This window comes from Bos mutus, chromosome 1 (genome assembly GCF_027580195.1).
Source record: "Bos mutus isolate GX-2022 chromosome 1, NWIPB_WYAK_1.1, whole genome shotgun sequence".
NCBI lineage: Eukaryota > Metazoa > Chordata > Mammalia > Artiodactyla > Bovidae > Bos > Bos mutus.
In genome coordinates, this window is record NC_091617.1 from 87,196,907 (window position 1) to 87,224,414 (window position 27,508).

The 27,508-nt window shown below is 38.4% G+C and overlaps 1 protein-coding gene across 2 annotated transcripts in view; it reads right to left on the reverse strand.

Moving 5' to 3' along the window:
- Nucleotides 1-3,745: 3,745 nt before the first annotated feature.
- Nucleotides 3,746-27,508, reverse strand: part of KCNMB2 (potassium calcium-activated channel subfamily M regulatory beta subunit 2) — a 277,502-nt gene continuing 253,739 nt past the window's right edge. For both annotated transcript variants that reach the window (XM_005892492.2, XM_070372991.1), the window contains 2 exons: nt 26,185-26,380; nt 3,746-11,609 (listed from right to left, as the gene is read on the reverse strand). In XM_005892492.2, the coding sequence (XP_005892554.1) occupies nt 11,325-11,609; nt 26,185-26,380 (481 nt within the window). In that variant the 3' untranslated portion in view covers nt 3,746-11,324. The remainder of the gene's footprint in view (nt 11,610-26,184; nt 26,381-27,508) is intronic.

Consider the following 27,508-nt stretch of genomic DNA (forward strand, 5'->3'; position numbering starts at 1 on the left):
TAGGCAGAGAGCAAGGAAAAAGGTGCAGAGGCTTGAGAAAGTTTGGTGGGTTTGAAGAAATAGCTCACTATGGCTAGAACAGGATGGCCTGGGGAGTGGGATGTGGGTAGGAGAAGATAGGGCTGGAAATGCAACCTGGGATGAATTCATGAACCACTTGCAGGTCAAGTTATGGTATTTGACCTTTATCACAAAGGTGGCGGGAAGTCATCACACGGTTGTACTCAGGCTGGGATATAATCAGATACCCACTTGTAAAAGTTCCTTCTGGTGTAAAGAAGGTGAGGTGGGGGCAGTGGAGAGACTGGTGGTAGGAAGACTGATTCTGAGGCTGCAACTACCAGGGGAGTGTCAGTGTGGGCAGAAAAGAAGGGGCTGACCTGACAGATGCTTAGCACATAGGGTCAGCACAACATGGAAACCGCGTGGTGAGGTCACGTGCCAAAAAGACCAAGGGGTACAGCGTGAATGGCAGGCAGGACTGGGGCACACTGAGCAGGAGTGTTTGCGGGGGTTTAGAAAGAGGGCCATTTCCGCTGGACGTACTGAATTGTAAATGCTTGAAGACTCCCCAGGTGGAGATATCCAGAGCCAAACAAAGACAGTGCTTTGAGACTTTGAGGAAAGAGCCCACAACTAAGTGTGTAAATTTTGAAATATTCATTCACGTTTGAAGATTGTAAAGCCATCTGCATGGATAATTCCTTGGGAAAAGGGGGATAAAGGGCCGTGTCAAGTATATGAAATGTTTTCACACACATTATCTCATTCGATCTTCATAATAACCATCTGAGGTGAAGAGGAAAGGTATTTTTTGTTTCATTAACACCTTTGTGAGGAAGCAAATCAAGACACAGAGAGAGGCTAGGTGGCTTGTCTCTTAGCTGGAAAGGGGAAGAACCAAGGCAAGGAACAGGTCCTTTGGCTCCACGTCCAGCGCTTCTCTTATCACACCACACTGTCCCTCCCAAACGTATCTGTATATCTACATCAAGTGATACAGGACCTCTCCACAAATGGCTTTTTAAAAAGAGGGCGTCGTATCTTCTTCCTGTTATGTATACATCTCAGTTACATTGTGGAAATCTGACATATGTCAAATCATGATGTATAATGTTCTTTTCTGTATTTTGTATACTGCTTTACTGATAATTGGACAAATATTTAACACAGTGATTTGGACACAGGCATAGATGACATCAAATCTCATTTGTCAAAGCAGTGCTTGCTTTGCAGGTGAATTCTTAGGCTCGGCTACCGCATGGTCATTTTTCTCGGTCCATTCATTCCTGCGTCACCTGTCATGATGGTTGTCTCCTTTTTCATTAATTTTGACCGTGTGCTAAGCACCAACCTCTGTAAAATTAAGTTTTAGGCAGTCATAATTCACATTTATTCACTGGACATCTTCAATGCCCACAGCAAATCTTCCTGAGGTTTCTCTTCCTGCTTTTATGCTCTGGGGAGAGTGCTCCCCAAATAGTACTGTAAGTCATGCCAGGAAAGGATCCTGCCACAGAACAGCCTTTGAATACAGAGAGCACAACCATTCCTTTTTTTTTTTTTTTGGCCATGCTGCACAGTATGTAGGATCTTAGTTCCCTGACCAGGGATTGAACCCACACTCCCTGCAGTAGAAGCATGGAGTCTTAACCACTGGACAACCGGGAAGTCCCAGAGAACACAACCATCCTTGGCTAGATTTGAAAAAACTACTTCCCTCTCTTATTTGTGAGGGAGATAACACTGACGTTTGGAGATGTTGCAAATGTGACAGAATGTGGCATATTTTATTACATGATTTGTAGTATATTTTACCTATCTGGGGGAAAACCCAGACAATGCGACACACGGATAAATGTGCCAAGCCCTTGTAAAATCCCTGGGGCCGCTGCAGCCAGAACTTAGCTGAACAGACTGAAGGAGCAGCTCATGGAGAGAGAGCATAAGGGGGCTTGTCGTGTTTTGCTGAGGTTGGCAATTTGCTTTCCCAGCTTTTTAAACATATGGTAAGGGATGGGGGGAGAATGATCCCAGACGACGGCAGGGCACCCTCTGTGTTGTGTTTTTTCAGTTTTCTGCTATTTTAATGAATTTTCAGTCAGTTTTGCTGATGTATGAGTATATTAGTGGTTTTATTTTAGGCAGAGAAACCATCACCTTTTCTTTGAATACGAGAGTTTGCTATTCTGGTTTAATTGTGATAGAACCAGATGATGATTTATTTGTGAGAAGAAACAGTTTCTGGAACTTCTGTCCTCTACCTTCTCCTTGATTTTCTCCCTTTAAAATGCCTAGAACAGATAACTTCCCTGGTGGTTCAGTGGTTACGACTCTACGCTTCTACTGCAGGGGGCATGGGTTTGATCCCTGGGCAGGAACTAAGATCCCACATGCCATGTGGCCAATAAATAAATAAATAAATAGCCTGGAGTAGAGTCACTACATGATAATGACTTATTAGGAAGCAGATGAGCCCTAACTGGTAATACTTGAATAAGCTATTTCTTTCAGAAGGGTGAAATGTGTATCTGTATACAGACATCTTAAGCACTATGGTTCTTGCCTGCCACACCAGACCTCCTGAATATACAATTTGAAAATAATTTAATTAATTTATTTACTTTTTGGCCCTGATACATGAGGAATCTTAGTTCCTGGACCAGGGATCAAACCTATACCCCCTGCAGTGGAAACATGGAGTTTCAATTGCTGGATCACCAGGGATATCCATAAATTATTTTTTATGAGTGCAGGAAGTATTCTACTTATAAACATCCTTTTTTTTGTAGGGTTGGGGGGAGGGATAAAAATGTTTCCAGTGTGATACTATTAGCCACATATTATGTCATTTTCTTCTCATTCTTTCCAGTTTGCTGGAAATTGGAGACAGAAAGTAAGGAGTAAACAACATTTTCATTTTCTGAGTTGATGTTTCATGTTTTTGTCTTTAGTCTCAAGTTAAAGTAAGTGCCTGGTAATCTTTTGTGCAAAAATATCAATATACTTGGATAAGTGTGTGGTTAATTAGAGCCAAGTTTTCCATTCTTTTCTGGGAAGAGACAGGAACTGGGATTCAGCTCCTTGAATATAGTCTTGTTACTAGTGCCTCTGGTTTAAGTGCATACATTCAAAGTCACCGCCTCCTCTGCATCTTGCCTCATTTTCTTTATGGGTAGTTCTCTGGAGCCCTTAAACTCATGCTTGTTTGCTCAGCCACTTATGCCCGTATTTCAAAGAAGTTTTCTGGAATTTCACACGCTACCTAGATGAGGTTCAATATGAGGACTGAATTTCTTTTCTTACCACTTAGGGAGAGTGAACAGGAATCTTCTACGGAGATTTATCCTCCAAAGAAGATGAGGAGCATGTGATATAACATCTCAAATCAATCTCTGACTCCCCATCCACATTCCTCTGTTGACAGGAAAGCTTTCAAATCTCCTAGGAACTGACCTTCGTTATGAGGTTTCACTTGGGAGTGGTGAGGAAAAATTGTAGTCCTGGGAGAATTGTAAGAGAGATGAAGCTTGTCTTAATCTTCATTACTTAACTTGCATCCATTTTTTGATCCTTTGCTTCAAAATTTCCAGTGCCCAGTCATAAAAATGATAATAGTCTGTACCTTTTATTAGTAATCATCATAAAACAATTGCTGTCATTTTATGAATGTTTATTATGTGCTAGACATTTTGATAAGCATTTTATATATATCTCATTTAATCTTATGATTTGATTATGCTACTATCTCATGTTACTATTGCTATTTTCCAGATGAAGAAACTGATGCACGAGTAAGGTAAATACATTTCCCCAAATCTCATAGAACCAGGATTCAAACTCAGGTCTGAATGTTCTCAAAGCCTGAATGCTAATCATTTAGACCTTCCCCCTCTTGGGTGTTATTCCATTCTGTAAATTTAAGACTAATTATCTCTTTTCAGAACTTATCTTTTATGTTCTTCCATAGCCCTGCTCTTAGGTTTCTGGGGTGATGGATGATTCTAGCGTACTTTGGTGTGATGAGGAATTTTTGAGAAAGACAACGTTGTTCAGAGCCATCTGCAATTTTATTGCCAGGTCACAAGAATCTGCAGTTAAACATACTGATTTCTAGTAGTGGCTCTTCAGGTTTTTTTTTTTTTTTTTTTTGATGGGAAGATTTTCAAGTCACAATACAGAGAAATCTGCTTAATTTGCCTACTTTTTATTATTCAACAATAATTCAATTAATTGTTTATTCATTTAAGTGACATTTATTGCACCCTCCTATATGCCAGGAATTATATTAGACTAGAGGCTGAGAATATACACTCAAAATGAAGATGAATAAAATAAATCCTTGTCTTCAAGAATCTTTTAGGGGTAATAGAAAAATAAACTACAACTATCATGTGGTATGATAATTGTTTTTATAGAGGGGTGCAGTGTGATGTTATTGAAGCATAGACGATAAGCACCTACCCTGGGCTTGAATCACCTGGTACAGATGAAGTTTGAGATAAATCTTGAAGAGTGATTATTAGTTAGCCAGATGGATAGAAAGAAGAGAGATCAGAGAGGGGAGTCTCAGACAGAGGAGACAGTAAATGCAAAAGCCCAGAGGTGTGAAAGAATTTGGAAACTTAGGGATGAACATTGATTAGATGGCTGAAGCATAAGAGGTGTGGGGATGACAATGAGAAACAGACTTAAAGGTCATTTCACTCCATGATCCCAGTCATTTACAGCAGCAAACTTGGCTGTAACATCCCTATGTCTTGGGATGTAAATTTTCCTAAGTAAAGGCAGAACATCACGCTGGTCTATATGCTATTGTTGAATGAGAACCCCTTCCTTTTAGCAGGCCTTGATGCCTGTCAGTGTCAGGGCTGGTCTGGGTTTGATTTCCTACTTTCCACAAAATGGAAATGGAAATGGGAGGAATGCCCGTGTGAAGGTAGGTTGTAGTTTGCCCAGTGGCTGCTCTTCAGGGATAACAAGCTACACTGATATCAGAGGTAAAGTAAATTGCTGGCTCTACCTGATCTTTCAAAGGGCCCCTTTGTTTCAATCTCCATGGGTTTTTTTTTTTTTTAATTGAGTTTAGTGGTAAATGCTGGCAGTTTCTGAAGCTATTCAACTATTAAAATACTTCATTCTTAAAAGCGGAGAGAGTTGCTAATTTCCACTGTTGGATGATTTGGACATGGGACTTCTCACAAATACCAAGAAGAATCTTCTAAATAGTTTTGGATGTTTGCCAGGATAACTTGAGGGTTTGTTAGTATTCAAAGTGTTATTTATTCAGTCAGATATCATGACATTTTCAAAGAAATTGAGAACTGGAAGGCTTTTTTATTTTGGTTGGTGTTAACACAAAACCCATGTGGCTTCCCAGATAGAGAACTCCCCTGCCAGTGCAGGAGATGTAGGAGATGTGGTTTTAACCCCTGGATTGGGAAGATTCCTTGGAGAAGGCATGGCAACCCACTCCAGTATTCTTACCTGGGAAATCCCATGGACAAAGGAGCCTGGTGGGCTACAGTCCATAGAGTCGCAAAGAGTCGGACACGACTGAAGTGACTGAGCGTGCACACAACACAAAACTGGTTTGCTCTGAGTGGCCTTGACTGGCTGAGCTGGACCTGGCTCCTGAGATGTCCATCAACAGTTGCCCAAGCTGTATTTAGGGTGCTCTCTTTTTCTAGGAAGTTGAAATTTCCCAGCTGATTATGACTTTCTAGAAATGGACCTAAGTGTAGCAATTGCACCAAATTCTGTGTCTGTCACAATTGTTGGAAAGGAAAGAGTATATTTTACATGTAAGTCTGAGTCCCTAATCTGAACGTGGCTTTCTTCTTAGCATTGTTAAATGTCGGCCACAGCAGCTGAATGCTTTTGGTTGGAAACAGACACTGTTCATTGTTTTGAAATGATGCCTCTGTCATGCTCAAGGATGGCAGCAGGACAGTCTGTTTGTTTGCTCACCATGGGAAGGAGCTAAGTGTCAGGGCTTGCAGCTGCCTCACAAACTGCTGGGTTTTTAGCACAGCAAATAAAACAGCTGAGCTTTGATGACACTCTAATGGAGGAGGTAGATGAATTGGGGCGGACCTAAGCTGAGGGTATTATATGAATGTCTAGATGTTGAATTCACCATAGTATTGCAGATGGTGAGTGAAGCTTCCTGTTGATGTCTCTGTGACCAGCTCTCTCACTGCACGGTCTGAAAAGGAACTGTTAGCTTAAATGTTATGATGTGTGAGAAACCCAAGGGGTAGGGAGAACCTGTCTCTGTGTCTCTTCATATGCTCCTTGAATGAATTTATTCCAAAACAAGGAATAAATGGGGCAACAGAATCTGTGCTAGTCTAAATGGGTATTCATCAGCCCCGAAGCATAAGGCCCTTAAGAAAAACACAGAGAAATTCTTTAGTAACTGATGAATAGTGATAGTTGCTTACATTAGCTTTTCTAATTCCAAATATCCTTTCCCCATATCCTTTCTTTTAAACTAGTTTATTTTTCCTGTTAATTCTTTCCTCTTCGGATGATATCAGTTGCCCCTAAGAGAACCTTTCAGATAGAAGCCAAAATATTCCCGTATCTCTCATTGAGTGAAAATTAGGATTAAAAACAATTTATGACATAACTGGAAGATTCATAGAAAAATTGTGAAGTAAAATTTGAGTATGGTTCTCCTTTTTTTATTATAACCACAAGGGATTTTGTGAACATGTAATTGCAGGGGGTCATCTTTGCTGTGTACAGAGATTTAACAAGAGAAGAAATAGAGCTAAGAGAATAGGGGAAGTGGGGAGAGAGAAAGAGAGGGAGCCAAATAGTGAGAGACAGAGGTAGTGTGAGGGAGAGATTTTTATGAAGAGACATTGTGACTTCTACCTACAAAAATTTCTGGTACTACTAATTGTGCTAATAGCTGGTGGGATTGTGCAGAGGACCTTGAAACTTCCTCTATGGTCAGATCTCATACTATGTTGGAAACATGTCATATTACAACTTGCAAGAGTTTGGGGATTAAATTTGTTTTAGAACTTGGCTAAAGAATAGGTCTGGAAGCCCTAATTAAATGATTGTATTGTTTGAGAGAACAACTTCTTTTCCTACCTAAATGAAACACTTGCTCATAAAGTCATTATCAAAACTGCAGAGATTGACATTTCCTTTCAATTCCTTGGCATTGCACTGGAGAATGACACCCTAGCCAAGATGAACCCATGGTGCAATTGTAGCAACATTTTGTTAGGAAAACATCTATTCTCCTAAGTAATCTGGTTACTTAGATAACTTAGTTTGGTTGTCACACAGTTGAATAAGGACATAATGTAAAATTTCAGATAGTGCTAATTTTCAGAAGGCCTATTCATACCTGAGAGGCATTGTAAGAATAATATTCACATGGACATTAAAGGGTTTGACTAGCTTATCAATTTAAGTCATTTGTGATTGCTTAGGTTCTAATGATTATATTATTAAGCTTTTAAAATTGATGTCATTTATGCTACATTTATAAATTTTTACTTATGTCCTAATTCTGGCTGAATTATTTTCCATGATCTTATATTCTAAGCAAATGGAAGTTGCTCTTTCCTACCCTCCCTCCATTTTTAAATAAAAGAATACTAGTAGAATAAGTTAGTTATAGCAGTGTTGATCTGGTTTTGGGTGGATTTAGTGAGTAGATACAGGGAGGCAGATTTCAAAAAGTTATCAGAAGAACATTTAGCATTGTCTTATTAGCTGGTAACCTATCTCATTTCTGATAGGATTCAAGTAGTTACTGTCCCTATTGCTAGATGATCCCTGCTAAGGATTAGAATCCCTGCTAAGGATTATGTGTTAGTGTGAGTTTTGGGCATAATGACATTTTAAGCGAGTCTAACGCCAGTCAATCCTAAAGGAAATCAACCCTAAATATTCATTGGAAGGACTGGTGCTGAAGCTGAAGCTCCAATACTTTGGTCATCTGATGCAAAGAGCTGACTCATTGGAAAAGACTCTGATGCTGGGAAAGATTGAGGGCAAGAGGAGAAGGGGACGACAGAGGATGAGATGGTTGAATGGTATCACTGACTCAATGGACATGAGTTTGAGCAAACTCAGGGAGATAGTGAAGGACAGGGAAGCCTGGTGTGCTGCAGTTCATGGGGTTGCAAAGAGATGGATACAACTTAGCGACTGAACAACAACAACAACTTCAAGAGACCATATACTACTAAAGGTTATACTGTTAAATGACTTCTTCATTTTACTATTAATAGTAATAATTGCCATTTGGTAGGCTTCTACTATCAGAGAAGGCAATGGCACCCCACTCCAGTACTCTTGCCTGGAAAATCCCACGGACAGAGGAGCCTGGGGGGCTGTAGTCCATGGGGTCGCTGGGAGTCAGACACGACTGAGCACCTTCACTTTCACTTTTCACTTTTATGCACTGGAGAAGGAAACGGCAACCCACTCCAGTGTTCTTGCCTGGAGAATCCCAGGGACGGGGGAGCCTGGTGGGCTGCCGTCTATGGAGTCGCACAGAGTTGGACATGACTGAAGCGACTTAGCAGCAGCAGCAGGCATCTATTATATATTATATACAGTGCTAAGCATTTAATTTATACCTTCCTTGGTTAAGCTTCATACCAACCCTCTGTAGATATTAATATTATCCACACTGATGCGGATTAAAGACCTGTTTTCTGCTTTTTTTTGGTATCTATTATCTTGACCCTTCCAGTAGATTATAAATTAATTCTTAAGAGAGAAGTCAATGGTATACTTTGTAGTATTCCTTATAGTTGCTGCAAATGTGAAAGGATAGAACAGGTTCAGCTTAAAAATTGTCTGCTCAGTCCTGCTTCCCTTCCAAACTTTGTGAGTGTTATCTGAAAAATTCCAAAGCCACGGGAATGATTGCCACAATTCAAAAGCTACAAGCTAGGTATTTTCTCACTTCTCATCCTAGTATCTGTTGGGAAGTTACTTAAAATATCTCTGTGCTTCAACATTCTCATCTGTAGGATGGGATAATAATAGTGCTCCCTTAATTGGATTGTTATAAAGATTAAGTTATTTAACACATGCAAAGCATTTAAAACATTATTAGCCTCAGTTCTTTCTCATTTAATAATGAGTATTTAGTTTTGTATATATTTAAGTTACTCCAAGAGGTTGTTTCTTTGTTGGAATTCAAGAAGGCACTAGTTAACTTCTTCTGGGTGTCATTATTTTGAGATTTCTACAATCTTATCTGATACATCAGTTGGGAATTTTTAATAAAAATCTCAGAGGGAAAGAAAAATTAACTCACCTAATAATTTTACTTGCATGTGTTTCACTCTTGGATCACTTGAAGGGAGCCCAAGATACATTAAAGGTTACAAATTTTTAGCTCTGTAGTCACAAAGATTTCTCTATTATCGTCAGAATTAAGTTTTTAAGATGAACTCAGAATTGAGTTTTCCATCGTATTTTCCAAGTATTTATAATATCATGTGTATGTGTTTGAGAGTTAAAAAGGGAATGTTCTTTATAATCTCTTTGCTCAATCGCTCAGTCATGTCTGACTCTTTGTGATCCCATGGGTCACATATAGCCCACCAGGGGCTTCTCTGACCGTGGGATTTCCCAGGCAAGAATACTGGAGTGGGTTGCCATTCCTTCTCCAGGGGATCTTCCGAATCCAGGATTTGAACCCAGGTCTTCTGCATTGCAGGTAGATTCTTTACTGCTGAGTCATCAGGGAAGCCAAAATAACTTTAAAAATAGTGAATCATAGGTTTTTGGACTACCTTGGGCTTATCAACTTAGAATGCAAGAGGTAGTGAAATCTTTCCAATGTAATGGATTTTTTAAAAAAGTTTTAGTTACACATTTGCAGTCCTGATTATACCCTATGGATTTGTTTTTGAAAATCAAACTAAGAATTACAATATCACAGAATCCTTTCTATTTCATCAGGTTAGTTTCACTATTCATTCCACACATATGATTTGTAAAATTCTGCAATACCTAGAAAACCTTGATTATAAAAGGTACTTATATATAAAAAGGTACTTAAATATAGATGAGAAAGACAGATGTTTGTTCTTCTTCTTCTGATACTGATGTTAAATAAAAGATGGAATGTTTTTGTCTAAAACCAGTTCCTCATTTTCCTTCCCCCTCCCGACTCCAAACACAATGTGAATGGCAGTGTGAACAAAAGCTTCCTTTAAATCTGTTATTCAGTCCAAGTGTGTGTTAGGGAAAAATTGTGTATAAAACCTAACAACAAAAAAAGAGAATTGTAAATAGAAAAGTAAAGCATGTAGATGAGACAAATATTCTCTGCTATAATTTTAAAATCCCAGTGGGGTATACTTGTCAGAAAGAGAGACTACATACTCATTAATTTAAACATGAATTCTCAAAAGCAACATTCTAACATGTTAATTTGCCATGATAGATTTATCCATTGAAACCAGTCCACCAGTCTTGACCAGCAAGTAAGATCTTAATTCTAACAGTTCAGTTGAAATGGAATAAAGATTTTCACACAAATATCTTAGTAACACAGACTTTCCTGGATTGTATTCAACATTGTCAGTTCACAGGTAATGAAACTCCTGGTAAATGTTAGCTTCTCACACAGTAGCAGGGTCTTACATGGAAAAGGGCTCTGTTCATTTTCTATTAAATCACAGGAAGAGATTATAGAATTGGTTAATGAAAACAGCTTATTTTTTGGAAATCAGTTAAAAAATCTAAAGTTATGAGTACAAAGTAATAAAAGAAAAAAATAGCTGCTGGGAATCCCCTCTTCTTTACAGTGATATGGTAGAAATACAAAGAAAACGCACAACATCCTTTAGTTAGGAAATCTGGTCCCTTCGCTTGCTACAGGGCTCAGTTTAGAGTGAGGAAAGAAAAAATATTTTTGGCTGCAGCTTTAGTAAACAATGAATGACAAAAAATATTGCAGAAATATCAAGAGATCTGACAACTCTGAGCACAGATCTTGTCCCATTGATATTGCCTATGTTCCTCCATGAAGCTTGGCAAATAAATAACTGAGCCCGATTTTGGCAGAAGGAGAGAAGGAAGTACTAGTTCCAGCATTGAACCAAGATTAAGAAAAAACCCAACCAACAAAAAACAGTTATTTCTTTTCCTGAATAATAAAGACATCATGTTTGCATATAGAACAGCTTTTGCATTATTGCTCTACGTATAAGAATATATTAAAGAACTCATAACAGACTACACATTACAAACTTAAGGTTCTTTGGTGAAGAATGAAAGAAAACAGTATTTGAGCTTTAAAGAAAATGATCTCATCCACTTTGATTTTATCTGTTGATCCGCTGGATCCTTTCACAGAGCAGGGAAAGATACTGTGTGAGTTTCACCATGGCAACAATTGCCACACCCCCAGCCATCATACATGTTGGCCAAAAGAGTGAATGGAACAGCACGTTGGAACTGTAGAGTTTGGTTAGGATGACACTCTTCTGGTTTCCTTCCGGGTCAGAGTAGCAGGAGAAGTGTTGGTACTTCCTGAAGTTTTCCATGACAACATTCACCAGGGACATGGATTCTTCAAAATTTTTTCCACACTTAGGTATATAGGAGCACTGTGGAAAATGAGATAAACTGTCACCAGAAAATACTGTGTGTGTGTGTGTGTGTGTGTATCTGGTACGAGGAGGGGTGTAGAGGCCAACTTAATGATCTGTGAAATAAGCATGATTTTTTAAAAAATATATATATTCAAACTAGTGCCTCCAGAAACTCTGAGAACTCACACACTGATTAAAACAATGCTTTAAGGTATTTGACCAAGATGTACTTTGATAGCTCATTCATATAGTTTAAATATTGATTAAAATCAAATAACTCAAGTGGATTCATTTTGCCACAGCTAAGCATGGTGTTATTCTCCAATGAATATACTTTTCCACAGAATAGAGTGTCAGCCTTTCATCATATCTGTCCACAACTGTCCATGTAATATCAAAAGCTGCCAGTTCTCTCAGGGAAAGTAGTTTACTCTTGTCTTTTTTGGCTTGGCTTGATTATTTGCAGTCAAATCACCTTGGCCAAGAAGACAACTATACCCCTGATGAGTTGCTAAAAACGAATCTTGGAAAGTGTAGGGATATTGAATAGTTGAAGAGCTGTGATAAATAGTTCATGCCTAGTTAGCACTGACAAAGTAAATTTTTCCATAAAGCACTGACAAATAAAGCAGAATTAATTCAATTTACTCTTAAACTAGCACTCATCTAAGAATTTAAAGTATCTTTTCTTTGATCTTTTCACCTATTATCATTCTTGCTGTCTCCTATATGCCTCTCTTTTTTTCCTACGTACCTATATCCTTTGATTTCTTTCTTTGTATCTCTCTTTCCCTTTTCTGCCCTGTCCCCTCCTGATGATATTTCCCCCCTCTTTTCCCTCTTCCTGTTCTTTCTCTTTCTCTCTCTCTCTTTTTCTCTTTCTCCTCTCTCTCCCTCTTCTCTGGGTACAGATGGAATTAAGGAACTTTGTAGTTTTTCTTATTATTTATAGATATGTTTTTGCATATATTTTCCTAAATTAAAAAGCATACTGAGTGAAATAAGTCAGAGAAGGACAAATATTGTATGATATTGCTTATATGTGGAATCTAAAAAATGGTATAAACGAACTGATTTATAAAACAGAAATAAAGTTACAGATGTAGGAAACCATGGGGACTGAAATATATACACTACTATATAGAAAACAGATAACTTATAAGGACCTACTATATAGCACAGGGAACTCTACTCAAGACTCTATAAGGATGTATTAGGAATAGAACCTTAAAAAAGAGTAGATACATGTATAACTCATTCACTTTACCATACAACAGAAAGTAATACAACAGTGTAAATCAACTATACTCCAATTAAAAAAAAAAAAAGCAGTCTTTGAGGAGATGAAATCTCGGTGACCCTCTTCCTTGGTCTGTAAATGAGCAGTGAAAAAACTGATATAATGATGAATCTATTTTTTAAAAAAAGTTAGGAAAAAAGTGATTTAAGTCACTTCTCTGGGACATACGTGGGCCTTAGTCAAGTCTTTACCCTCTTTATGATAAAAAAGGGTTTTTATTGCCTCCCAATAGGAAAAAAATTCCTATTCCTTGTTATATGCATTATCAAATGGTTAATTTAATTGATTTATCTGAATTAAGATGGTTAGTGACAAGATTGCTGATGAACTGGTTATTTTAATGTGAATTAGAAAACTATGCTGCATCATTAAAACACTGTTATTCTCTGTTGAAAATTGTCATACTACACTGAATTCATGAAAAAAAAACCCATATATCTTACTGATATTACCAGTTTATAAGATGTGATTTAAATATTGACAACATGACTTTTACAGTCTCACTGGCACTCCTAGGATTGTACAGTACTGTACACAACTCATAGGACTGTAAAAAGAGACACAGATGAGATGAGCTGTTGGTGAACTTCGAGGGACACTGATGGAAGCTTTGGGGTAGGATTCTGGAATTCCAGACACCAATTTAGACTTGTATATTTCACGGAAAGGAAATATAAAAGAAATGGAATGAGTTTTGCTAATGGAGTATGTTTGAATGACTCTTTTCCCCGATTCCCTGGTGGCTCAGAAGTTAAAGCATCTTCCTGGAATGCGGGAGACCTGGGTTGGATCCCTGGGTCGGGATAGATCCCCTGGAGAAGGAAATGGCAACCCACTCCAGTACTCTTACCTGGAGAATCCCATGGAGGGAGGAGCCTGGTGGGCTACAGTCCATGGGGTCACAAAGAGTCGACACGCTCTGAGCAACTTCACTTTCACTTTCATTTCCCCCCCATTTAGTGGGTATTCTGGCACCTCAATTTTTTTACTGTGCAATAATTATTAGATTATTTCTCTATAAACATCAGGAAGATTCTGCAATTAGTTAAGAAAGGAGAATGTGCATACTGATATTCATTGTAAACAAGGCTTAATGTTCTCATACAAGGGCTGGTTGATAATTTCAGATTTAATCAGCAAAGAATAAATGTGAGTACACTCATAAATGTGAGTACTGCAGAGACCTGGTGCTAGCACAACATTAAGGGTCTGAAAGTGTCCCCAAGAAAGCAGAATTTCTCAGCGAGTTATAACTTGGTATAAAAATTGGCCTATGACTGCTGTGAAACAAATTTTCTACCAGTTGGATGCTTTCTGGATCAAAAGGGTTTAAAATAATAAGGGGATACCTTTATATTTTTCCTTCTTTAGAGCTGCCCAGATCATGTCTATAATTTTTTTTAATGCTTTGATTCGGAAAGCGTTAAAAAAATTTAAAGACATTTGTGGTTGAATTAAAAATGAGCCACTTTAGAATATAAATGCATCAGGCTTCTTTATATTTTGGCACCAAGAGAGTTTATAGTAGTAGTTTTAGTGGCTAACAGTACTAAGTTATTGAAATGATTTCAATAAAAATGGCATTCCATTAAAAATAGAGTTTTTTTCATTTCTTATGTTCTTGTGAATTGATTTGACTTTAAAATTTATTTGGATAAATGTTTATCAGCCAATGACAATAATTTTGTCACTACATAAGATTCTTCCAGATACAATGAGATATAAATTATTTTTGAGACCATTTAGCAAGGCTGTAATAGAGAAGTTGCTTTATTAAAGTTTGAAGTCATCAAGGTCTCAAATGCATGAGTTTGGACTAGCCAGATGAGGCGTGTCCCATATGGTTGGATGTGGGTCCTCATGGCCAGTGGCACTTAGAAATGCAGCTCCACATTATTAGTGGAGAAAAGATTCCTCTGCTCTTGTGCTTTTAGCTTTTTCTAACCATGCCACTCTCCACCTTTCAACACACATAAATTGCCTCACACTAGACTAATATTATCCCTGGAAATTCTACCATATGTCAATAATTCATTTGCTTTTATTATTGGTGAGACATTTTGTGCTTGTGAATGTATGAGGTAGTATAACAAGCCCCTGACATGTCATCAGGAGATCTGGTTACTGTGTTACTGTTTTTCTATAACCAAGTTACTTGGCTTGTTGATTCCTCAGAATCAACTTCTTTATATATATATAATATGGTTATATTATATATATAATATATACATTAAGCTATTAATGTTATATATAATTAATTAATGTTATATATAATTAATAATTGTATATATTGATGCCAGGAGGCTTCCTGGCAGGGGTGTGTGAGGGTTAAATTATGAACATGCATAAAGCCTCAATAAGTTTTTACTAATAAATTTTTTATTGAAATGTCCCATTTGTTTGTATGATCTATAAAGTCTTTAACTACATGCTCCATACTAAAGAACAAAAACTTTAAGGATGGTAAAATGACTACAGGAACAGACTTGTTTGGTAACTCTTGTCACGTGTTCCTTGTTTTTGTGTCCAAAGAGATCTGATGTTATGCTACACCCTACATTAGGATTCTAGATTTCTGCTTCAAAGTATAGCCATGTGTTTGTTTCTAAGACTGGTATGAATTTGGGGTAAGGATTTAGGGATCTTATGATTTCATCATTTATGTGATTAGTTTGGAGTATGTAGAATGCATTTCAACAAATGAAAATTTGAGTAAGTGATCTACGCTTAGTTGGAAAAATGTAATGTAGATTGAAAAGATAAAAATCCTGGAGTTCTTAAATCATTCTTTTTTGATGGAAAGTGTGGTCTAGGAAAAATTTTATTTTAGAGTGCATGATACATAACATAAAGGAACATAGGAATAATAATTTTATATATAAGACACTTGCAGAATACACAGAAGAACTATACAAAAAAGATCTTCATGACCCAGATAATCATGATGGTGTGATCACTCATCTAGAGCCAGACATCCTAGAATGTAAAGTCAAGTGGGCCTTAGGAAGCATCACTATAAACAAAGCTAGTGGAGGTGATGGAATCCCAGTAGAGCTATTTCAAATCCTGAAAGATGATGCTGTGAAAGTGCTGCACTCAATATGCTAGCAAATTTGGAAAACTCAGCAGTGGCCACAGAACTGGAAAAAGTCAGTTTTCATTCCATCCCAAAGAAAGGCAATGCCAAAGAATGCTCAAACTACCGCATGAACTCCTTATTGCCAAATTCAGACTTATATTGAAGAAAGTAGGGAAAACCACTAGACCATTCAGGTATGACCTAAATCAAATCCCTTATGATTATACAGTGGAAGTGAGAAATAGATTTAAGGGACTAGATCTGATAGATAGAGTGCCTGATGAACTATGGATGGAGGTTCGTGACATTGTACAGGAGACAGGGATCAAGACCATCCCCATGGAAAAGAAATGCAAAAAAGCAAAATGGCTGTCTGGGGAGGCCTTACAAATAGCTGTGAAAAGAAGAGAAGCAAAAAGCAAAGGAGAAAAGGAAAGATATAAGCATCTGAATGCAGAGGTCCCAAGAATAGCAAGAAGAGATAAGAAAGCCTTCCTCAGCGATCAATGCAAAGAAATAGAGGAAAACAACAGAATGGGAAAGACTAGAGATCTCTTCAAGAAAATTAAAGATACCAAGGGAACATTTCATGCAAAGATGGGCTCAATAAAGGACAGAAATGGTAGGGACCTAACAGAAGCAGAAGATATTAAGAAGAGGTGGCAAGAATACACAGAAGAACTGTACAAAATAGATCTTCACGACCCAGATAATCACGATGGTGTGATCACTCACCTAGAGCCAAATATCCTGGAATGTGAAGTCAAGTGGGTCTTAGAAAGCATCACTACGAACAAAGCTAGTGGAGGTGATGGAATTCCAGTTGAGCTGGTCCCATCACTTCATGGGAAATAGATGGGGAAACAGTGGAAACAGTGTCAGACTTTATTTTTGGGGGCTCCAAAATCACTGCAGATGGTGATTGCAGCCATGAAATTAAAAGACGCTTACTCCTTGGAAGGAAAGTTATGACCAACCTAGACAGCATATTCAAAAGCAGAGACATTACTTTGCCAACAAATGTCCATCTAGTCAAGGCTATGGTTTTTCCAGTAGTCATGTATGGATGTGAGAGTTGGACTGTGAAGAAAGCTGAGCACCGAAGAATTGATGCTTTTGAACTGTGTTGTTGGGGAAGACTCTTGAGAGTCCTTTTGACTGCAAGGAGATCCAACCACTCCATTCTAAAGGAAATAGGTCCTGGGATTTCTTTGGAAGGAATGATGCTAAAGCTGAAGCTCCAGTACTTTGGCTACCTCATGTGAAGAGTTGACTCATTGGAAAAGACTCTGATGCTGGGAGGGATTGGGGGCAGGAGGAGAAGGGGACAACAGAGGATGAGATGGTTGGATGGCATCACCAACTTAATGGGCATGAGTTGAGTAAACTCTGGAGTTGGTGATGGGCAGAGAGGCCTGGCATGCTGCAGTCCATGGGGTTGCAAAGAGTCAGACATGACTGAGCAACTGAACTGAACTGAAGACACTTGCACACCACTTAAAATTTGTTTATATATATATATTTTTTTTTCTTTCTTTCTTTTTCTTTTTTCCTTTAACATGGCTATAGGCCCTTCTTTTGTGCCTAACATATGACTACAGAGGGGCTTCCCTGGTAGCTTACGTGGTGAAGAAATTTCAAGCAATGCCAAGAGACCTGGGTTTGATCCCTCGGATGGGAAAGTCCCCTGGAAAAGGGAACAGATAGGCACTCCAGTATTCTTGCCTAGAGAATTTGATGGAAAGAGGAGCCTGTTGGGCTACAGTCCATGGGATTGCAAAGAGTTGGAAACAACTGAGCAACTAACACTATGACTATAGAAACCTAGCAAAACTCTGAGGCAGCCATTCGGGGAAGATTTAGACTCATCTTTCTTCTCAATCCTGAATTCTGTTAATAAACTTTTGTACTTTCCCCGATCTCTTAAATTCTCTTTAGTATTGAAAATACAGAGATGGCCCCACAGCATGACCTTTCGTCTTCCAGCTGAGGAAACCTGGGTCCTGTCACCTTCTTCTGACTGTCCTTTCCCTTCCAACAAAGATCCAGCAACTGCATCTCCTCTCCCGTTCTTTGGAAAAGAACTGAAAGTTTTTGTTTCTTAGCCTCCCTTCCAGAATCTTTCACATGGATAGAGTTATTTTTATTCTTGTGATGGACAGAAGTTTTGAGACAGTACCTGTTGGGTGTTTGCTTAGACATGCTTCACTAGGCAAGTGTGAAGCAAAAAGTGACAGGCCTTCAACCCAAAAATAAAAGCCATGGGGATGAGTGTGGGCAGTAAGAGGGGGATGTTTGGCTGGACAACCTCACTGGTCAGCCTCCTTTCCTTTATGACAGTAGGAAGGGAGCTGTCAATTCTCAAGATCACCTAAGGGAAAGGGTTTGTTCTCCATTTGTTCTTTTATTAAAAAGGCAGTGTCTTATTTCAGAGAGGAGTTAAGTTTAATGAAATCTAATGAATACTTTTTGAGTACCTCTAAAGTACCAGGTTGCATGCTGGGCATAGGCATGAAAAACATCAGCAATTTGAAACAGATCATTAGAGAGAAATAGGACAAAGCTGGGAGGAATGAAATGGGACAACAATGAGGCTGAAAAGGCTCTCAGTAAAAACTCTACACTTTGCAGAAAGGGACGTGAAAGTGAAAGTCATTCAGTCGTCTCTGTCTCTTTTGGATCCCATGGACTGTAGGCCACCAGGCTCCTCCATCCATCAAATTCTCCAGGCAAGAATACTGGAGTGGGTAGACATTGCCTTCTCCAAGGGATCTTCACAGCCCAGGGATTGAACCTGGGTCTCCTGCATTGCAGGCAGACTCTTTACCCTCTGAGCCACTAAGGGAGACTCTACACTTCACCGAGGCGGGCCACAAATTTGCTCTCAGAACTCTGTGGTATCTATGGCATGCTAGTTCACAATGTCTGTGAGATATACACAAAAGTATTGCTCGTGTGAAACATAAATATTCTTGGTTCTGAAGTCAGATAGGACTTCTTCAGTGTCCTCAAACAATGAGTGCTGTATACATGTTTATTAAGCATACATGGTGTGCCAGGCTTTGTGTTCTGTGCTGGAGAAGGGGACATAATCCCTACGTTAAAAGGATGTAGAGATGCCCAACTGTCTGTCTTGGAGCACTCTAGCCCACAGGGATATTCTGAACTTTTGAGTTCTTTGAACTCTAGTGATGGACAGAGGAGATGAGAGAGTAAACTGGGATGTTATTTTCATTCCCATTTGAGACTTTTAAAAAAGTGAATCTCACAAAATCTAGTGTAGAGTTTAAGTTTGCATTTGTAGTATCTGCTTGATTTTGGCAAGTGGGACTGTTTGAAATGTTTCACAGAGGAGAGGAAAACAGTATTCACAGTCTGCTATGTGATATGGTTTCCTGCAGCATTGAGACACAGGTCCCTCAAGAGAGGTTTTCCTTTTCTGTGTTTCCCAGGGCTTTCACATTTGTTATGGCATTTCTGCTTGCTGTGGAGTAGACGGGAAGCTTAAAAGACCCAGGAAATTCACTAATGAAATAGGAGCCATGTGGAGCCTCAGGATGAGTCAGGAACCACAGTAGATTGAACCGGGGAGCGTTCAGGTCCATGATGTGTTCAATTAGGCCTTGAGAAAGTCAGATATCAAGTCTGACCTTGCCCTTCACCCTGGTCCTGTTTCTCAGCAATGGAAAGAATTAGGTTCATTTTCCAGGTTTTTCTTCTTGATGTTCAGTGCAAGCTGTTTGTGGTAACATTCTTCCCTCCATTTCTGCATAAAGATGCCCTTAGCTGTGCAACAATTCACTTTTGGTGAGTAGTGACTAAATTTGGTCAATCACAGAATCATTTCTGAATCTATGGTACACAGGCAGTTTCAGCAAATATCCAATAAATATTCCTAAGTTTAAGGTCCTAATTATGGGGATGTTGTATGTCAAAATTCCAGGTACATTTCCCCCCTCTCTTTGCAGGGTGCACATCTGTCTAATATCCATTCTGTGTAAACTGGTGTTGAATATACAATTTTGTCCCTGTGGAACACAGATAGTTCTATTCCTTGCTCATGGCCTTTTACCTGATCCTAAACACCTCTTGACATATGATGGGATGGCGTGGATTCTCACCTATTCACTAAAATATACCATCAGAAGGGTAAATATTTCATAGAATTTATAATTTTTAAAGCTCTTATCTGTACTCTCTCAAGAGAATGTGCTGTTTTGCTTTTTAAGAGATATCATGTTGAGGTAAAGAGATTTAGTTTTAATTTAGACCTAAGTTGTGAATGTGTGACTTTGCGAAAATTATTTCATTTTCTGAGTTCACCTTCATTTTGTGAAGTGATGATAGTAGTGGTATCTAATATGTGGGATTGCTGCTGCATTTAACAAGTGAGTTCATATAAAATATTTAGCCTTATACAGTGCCTGGCATATTGTAAGCTCTTGATAAAATATGGCTATTATTACTTTAGGAGTAGGGTTTTAGTTAGGATTAAATAAGATGATTTTTGTAAAGTTCTCAGCATAGTGCTGGCACATAGTATATGATAGACACTTAATAAATGTGGGTCCCTCTTTTTCTCTCATTTAGATTCTCAACCTCACTTTATTTTCTTCCCTTTTATCCTTATCCTACTAAATGCTGTGCAGAGGAACTCAGTGCTTACAAGCTTTGATTAAAATTTTAGAATCTCCCAGCATTCAAGATAAAAGCTAAACGAAATTGAAAACAGTGGTTCTGGCACTGTTTGGAGAGTTTTAGTTGTCACACATGGAGGAGGATGATACTAGTCTTCTAGCGGGTAAAACCAGGAATGCTGCTAAACGTCCTACAACCTACAAATCAGGTCTCCACCCTTCTCTCAGAGACAGCAAAGTAATATTCCACCCTAGATGTTAGTAGTCCTGAGGTTGAAAAATTCTGGTCCAAATATGTATACTCTCTGCATGTGGGGAAACCAGAAGGCTTCAGAGTGGGTGACAAAATGAGGGGTGATGTTGAGTTTGGAGCTTTAAATAATTGGCTAATTCATAAAGTTATTCTCCACTCAGAATAGCTGTCTTCCTTATTATAATTATATTATATACATATATATATAGATATATGTATAAAATATGGTATTGTGCTTGTGTGTGTGCTAAGCTGCTTCAGTTGTGTCTGACTCTTTGCAACCCTATGGACCCTAAAGTAGCCCTCCAGGCTCCTCTGTCCATGGGATTTCCCAGCAAGAATACTGGAGTGGGTTGCCATTTCCTTCTCCATGGGATCTTCCTGACCCAGGGATAGAATCCCCGTCTCTTACGTCTCCTGCATTGGCAGGTGGATTCTTTACCACTAGTGCCACCTGGGAAGCCCATATAGTATTATACTACATATCAAAAATGGATATATTTTCTGGTTTTGCACAAAAATTCATTTGAAATATTCTCTTAAATCAGATGGGCACTTTGGGGGATCCCTGGTAGGTAAACAAAGTTTTAACCTCTCAAAGGAGATCAGCATTGAGAAGTTTGACAACCACAGTGAATCTATGATCCCAGTGGCAGCCTCGTTGCCAGGAGAGGCAGGGGCCCTTGAACCTTCTTGCAGCTCCTAGAGATTGTTAGTCAGTCAGTTGCTCCACCAGAGCATGCCAGCTTATCAGCTTAAGCAGCTTCAGTTGTACTAGTGACAAGAGGTTGGTCACTGGGCTTAAAAGCTAAAGAAAAAGAATATATGAGAGAGTGTGAAAATTTAAAAATAAAATCCTTTTGAATCTCATTCTATAAAGAAGCAGAAAGCTTGACTGATATCTCTTTGCCTCCTGTTGTCTCAAATCAAACATTTTCAGTAGTGTGCTTTATGTATCAGTAAAACCATGCCCATTCCTTGGTAACTATAGGAAAGGTTACTATTTTTGGTGAGCTTGGGGAATAGTAATAGGAAGGAAAGGTGAAGATGGAGAATATTTTAATTTCCTCCTCAGGAATATTCTTTATGTTTCTCATGCTACCTTAAGATCATGGTTTAGTGACCTTTTGACATGGTAGTAACTGTATTTTCAAAGTACGTATTATACTTCTAATTAAAGGCAGAGGACAGCTAACCAGAGAGTGAAGAATCACTGGGCCAAGAAGGTGAGCCTACTGTTTGGTGTTACCTTTCCCCTTGGAGTGTCTGTTGATTCTAAAAGGGACTGAGATCCCAGAGGGCTGGATGGAATTGTTGATAGCCTTGTAGAGCTAGGGGTAGGAATTATCATTACAGCCTATCAAATGTGGGCCCATATTCACTTGGGTTGGGACAGTTCAAGGCAGCATCCTAGGAGTGATGGTCAACCTGAAGAAGATAGGTCCTCACAGGGACTTCAGCTCAAACTTGAATATTTCAGTTGTTGTAGTCAGAATGAGGTGATCATGATTTGTAGGTAGGGGCCTTGCAAAAGCAAATGGAAATAAGTTTTGGAAAAGATGAGATCATGACATCAAACTAGGCTTAAAATTGTTTTTATAAATATTTTTTCAGATATGATATCTGACATCTAATAAAAAATAGCCAGACATTACAATGCAGCATGAAAACAATCAAGAAACAAAAAATAGAAGAGGCCCATAGGGTCTTCAGATTTCTTGAAGTTATCAAAATAAACTTTAAAATAACTACAATTTTACTTTTAATATTGAAGAATTTAAAAGACAAAAATTAGAATATTGCAGAAAACTAGAAAGTGTAAAATAAGATTGAAACAGGTATTCTAGAAATGAAAAATACAGTGAGAGAAATTAAGAGCTCAATGGATTATGGGTTTAATGATAGATTTGTCAGAGCTGAGGAAAGAATTGCAAATCAGAAGATAGGTCAATATCTAGAAAGAAGCACAGAGAGACAAAAGGAGGGAAAAACTAAAGAGACAGGAAGTTATACAGGGGATATAATGAGAATGCCTAACATGGTCCATTGGAGTCTAAAAAGGAGAAGCAGGAAAGAATGAGAGCAGAGGAAATATTGATGAGATAATGACTGAAGACCCCCTAAAATTGTCAAAGAACATCAAGGAACAGCAGGAGAGGCCCTTGGAACACTAAGCAGGCAAGATAGAAATAAGTGTTCACTTTGGCACATAATAGTAGTTCAACTGTGAAGAATTAGAGAAAATAATCTTTAAACCAGACCAAGATTACCTTCAAAGAAGTAGCAATTAGACTGAGAGCTGATTTCCAAATAGTTATAATTCTTACCAGAAGACAATGGAATGTTTTCAATGTACAGAAACAAAAAAACAGCCAACTTAGAATTATATACTCAATGAATAGAAACTTTGAGAATGAAACAAAAATATTTTCAGACAAATGAATACTTTCAGAGATTTCTTTAGAGAAGATATTGTACTAAATATTAAAGAATGTTCTTCAGGAAGTAGAAAAAAATGATCCAGACAGAAGACCAAAGATAAAAGAAGGAATGAAGAAGACACATCTAAATAGATAACTAAGATATATAAAAGCTGGAGAAGGCAATAGCAACCCCCTCCAGGACTCTTGCCTGGAAAATCCCATGGACGGAGGAGCCTGGTGGGCTGCAGTCCATGGGGTCACAAAGAGTCGGACTTGACTGAGTGACTTCACTTTCACTTTTCACTTTCATGCACTGGAGAAGGAAATGGCAACCCACTCCAGTGTTCTTGCCTGGAGAATCCCAGGGACGGGGGAGCCTGGTGGGCTGCCGTCTATGGGGTCACACAGAGTCGGACACAACTGAAGCGACTTAGCAGCAGCAGCATATACAAAAGCAATATAATATCTACATGGGCTTAAGGTACATATAGAATAAAAATGATAATATGTAACTTGAAAAGAGAATAAATGAAGGTAAAATGTTTTAATAGCCTTGATTAGTCAAGATTTCAAGTTGTAATGACTAAACATTAAAAGAACAGTAATAGAACAGATAACTTCCAAGAAAATCAAGGGGAAAATGGAATCATAAAAATAATCCAGTGAGGAAAGGGTGGTCTTTTCATAAACGGACTTGGGCAAATGATTGTCCATATGAATAAAAAGAAAATCTAGAAACTTGACTCTTGCATGAAAATCAATTCCAGGCAGATTGTACTCAAAATGTGAAAGAAAAAAAAAATAACATTTCTAGAAGATAATTTGGGAGAATGGCTTCATGACTTCTGGATAGGTAAAGACTTTTTAAACAGACAGCAGGACAGTCAAACGATTGGGAAAAAAAAAGAAAAGGAAAGAAAGAAACAGGAAGAGAAAGAAGAAAGAAAGGAAAAAAGAAAAGAAAAATAAATATTGACAAGGACAAGATTTGGTTGCACTAAAATTAGAAATTTCTTTCATTCAAATACATCATTAAGAGAGAGAGTGAAAAGACATTTCATATCCAGAGAAGATATTTGCAACACAACAATCAAGGAAAGTTTGCATCTAGATTTAAATAATTCCTATAATGAGTACTAAGAAGAAACAATCCAATGGAATCAATTCAATAGAAAACAAGGGACTTGAACAGACATTGTACAAAAAAAGATATTCAAAATGCCAATAAATGAATGAGAAGGTGCTTTCTGATGGCGTTAGTCATCAGAACTGTAAGGTTCTGATTTCCTGCAGTGCAGGACATGTTTTATTTCTTTGCTTTCATAGTAATTCCTTAGAGGATCTCTATAGGTGCTTAAGCTGCACTTTGTCATTTCTTGCATGTCTCACAGTTAAAAACAAGGTAAATAAACTAAACGATGACCTAGTATCATGCTGACGGCAGACAAAATACTGGTTCTAAAATTTTAGCGGAGACTTTCTATGGTAGTTTCACTCCCAGTTTATAGCTTACATATTGCATTCACAGGGCTGTACTAATAAAACATCAAGACAAGAAAATGGAAATATGTTTCAGTTTTTCATGTCTATTCAGTTTTGGCCAATTTTCAATTTCTTGGAGATTTGAGAATTTTATAAGTATCCATAATTACAGGTCAGTTTTTATTTAAAAACTTGACTTGAGGGATCTCGAAAAACATATTTTGTGGGAGAACTAGCTATGTATATTTGTAGAATAGGATTAAGACTGGTATTGTTTGTGTTCTTTTCCACAAATGAAATCAGAGCTGACCTTGTGTCTTCAGAGATATTTGCAAGAATTCTTTTAAGTTAATGTAACCAAAAGGCAAGGGTTTCCTTATTTGTGTTAATATATCAGAAAGCAAATCCTATGTTCTAGTACCATGCTCCACAGCTATTGAGTTTTTTCAATACATATAATCTGTATCATTTAACTGCTGATAATTGTAGAGTTTTTACAAGAAAGACTAGAGTTGTGAGAGTTGTATCCTGGTGACGAGGGCCAATTGTCCTATTAGAGAATGGCATCAGGTTGTCTTGGCATATGAAAATACTGCTGCCATAAATCGAAAACACAATGTATTTAACTTAAAATTGATAATGGCAGGTTGATTCTGCTGACACTTTACTGGTTATCCCAGACCTTTTAAATGCAAGTTTTATTTGCAGCTTTAATGCAGAGATACTAAACATTTAACAGGTGCATTTGAATATATTAGTGCTGGAAAATTCAGCCTCGATGAACCTAACATATATGAAGAAATAGGCACAGGCACACATACTGTGACCATGGATTGAAGGTCTTGCCTGTGCTTTGCTGGGCACTCTCTGTACTCTCTTCTCATTCTCACAATGACCTTGCAAGATGGTCATTGTTATTACCTTTTTAGAGAAGAAGATACTGGGGCTCAGAGAGGTTAAGTTACATCTCCAAGACCATAGAACTAAGTGACAATGACCTTGGGAAAGCAAAATACAATTTAACTCCATGGTTCCCAGGTATATGACAAATACCTGTTGGGTTTTTGTTTTTTTTTTTGGCTTATATAACTCTGATTAAGCTTCACATTTGCTTTGAAAAATTTAATCTATTTGTGTATCAATAAGGATATGATGTTTACCCTTCTAAATGGATGTAAAGGCTAAACCTTCACTGCTACACAATGGGGACTGGTTTGACCATGACTTGCACAGAAAATAAATGTTTCTCAAGCAAGGGTCAAGTAGTGCAATGAACTCTGTGACTGGATGAGGCAAGGTCGACTTTGTAGTGGCATGTTTGCTTTGAAACGCTGGCACAGAGGAACTACAGAGAGAGATGAACTGGTGTGGAGCTACATGAGGGTGAATGAGATGCAGTGTGTGCCAAGCTCCTACCTTCTGATTGATTTTTATTGTCTCTTCTGTGTGGTAGAGAAGGAGCTTTTCACCGGAAGAAGTCAGGTTAACATACACCTGTAGGCAGGGATACTGAGAGAGTTTCCAGCAGTCCGGACCACAACTGAAGGAGCAGTTAAATGTTTCTGTGATGGATGCATTCAGCAAGGTGCACTGAGCCTCCTCGGTCCATACACTACATAGAGAGGAGAAGAGTAAGCACACATGCTAAGGGCACAGAAACTGGAAGCAGAGGAGATCACTTGTCAGTTCCTTGACCTGAAGAATCTTCCAAATCTATAATACAACCTACTTGTAACGTGTATGCCTTTGCATAGAGCAGCTTTGTCAAAGTGAGAGTTGCTCAGTCATGTCCAACTCTTTGCAACCCGATGGACTATACAGTCCATAGAATTGTCCAGGTCAGAATCTGGAGTGGGTAGCCTTTCCCTTCTCCAGAGGATCTTCCCAACCCAGGGATTGAACCCAGGTCTCCCACATTGCAGGCGGATTCTTTACCAGCTGAGCCACAAGCTAACTACAATATAAACATAGATAAATTTTGCCTGGCATCTGAGAACTTTTCCAATGATTTCTATCAAATATAGTATCATCTTTTCCAATGCTTGATTTAAATTAGATTTTTTTCCTTATAAAATTCACCAGTAAGGGTAAGGCAGCATCTTTTTACATCAGAGCCTGTACCCACCCTGCATTTCTACGTTGTAACCTGCTTCCTGTCATGCCTTGGTCCTCGCCTCACAATGCCTGTCTACTTTGCAGGCAGAGAAGATGTAAGGGAGAAGGGGAGGAGAGATGAAGGAAAGGTGGAGGGGCTTAAGGTCTGGTGCGATAGGTGAAAGGGCAATGATGCATTTCTTTAAGGTCTTCCTAAAAATGGAGAAAAGATAACTTCACCTTTTGATTATACCAAGAGCCATCAGTTATTGTACCCCTTTCATCCTAATTGATGCTTTACATACATTGTCTTTTTTGTCTTATATGTTGGATATGAAATTCTTTTAAAGGAGAGTGAATTGACGGTCAGAGAAGTCAAATGCATGCAAAGACACATAGCTCCTAGGTGGTGGAAATTGTGACTCCATCCAGTCCTGTATTTCTCTAAAGCCCAGGCCCATTGTGTGGTACTGCACTGCTCCCCCACAGTGGAAAAGAGGCTATTATATGAGCTTAGTGGATTCCTATCCATGTCCTGAGACCTCTCAGTTAGAAAGATTAAACAAACAAACGAAGAAAACCCCTCGAGCTGCCCATTGGTCAGCTTTTCATTCTAAACTATTTATAATTTTGTGATCAAGAGTAA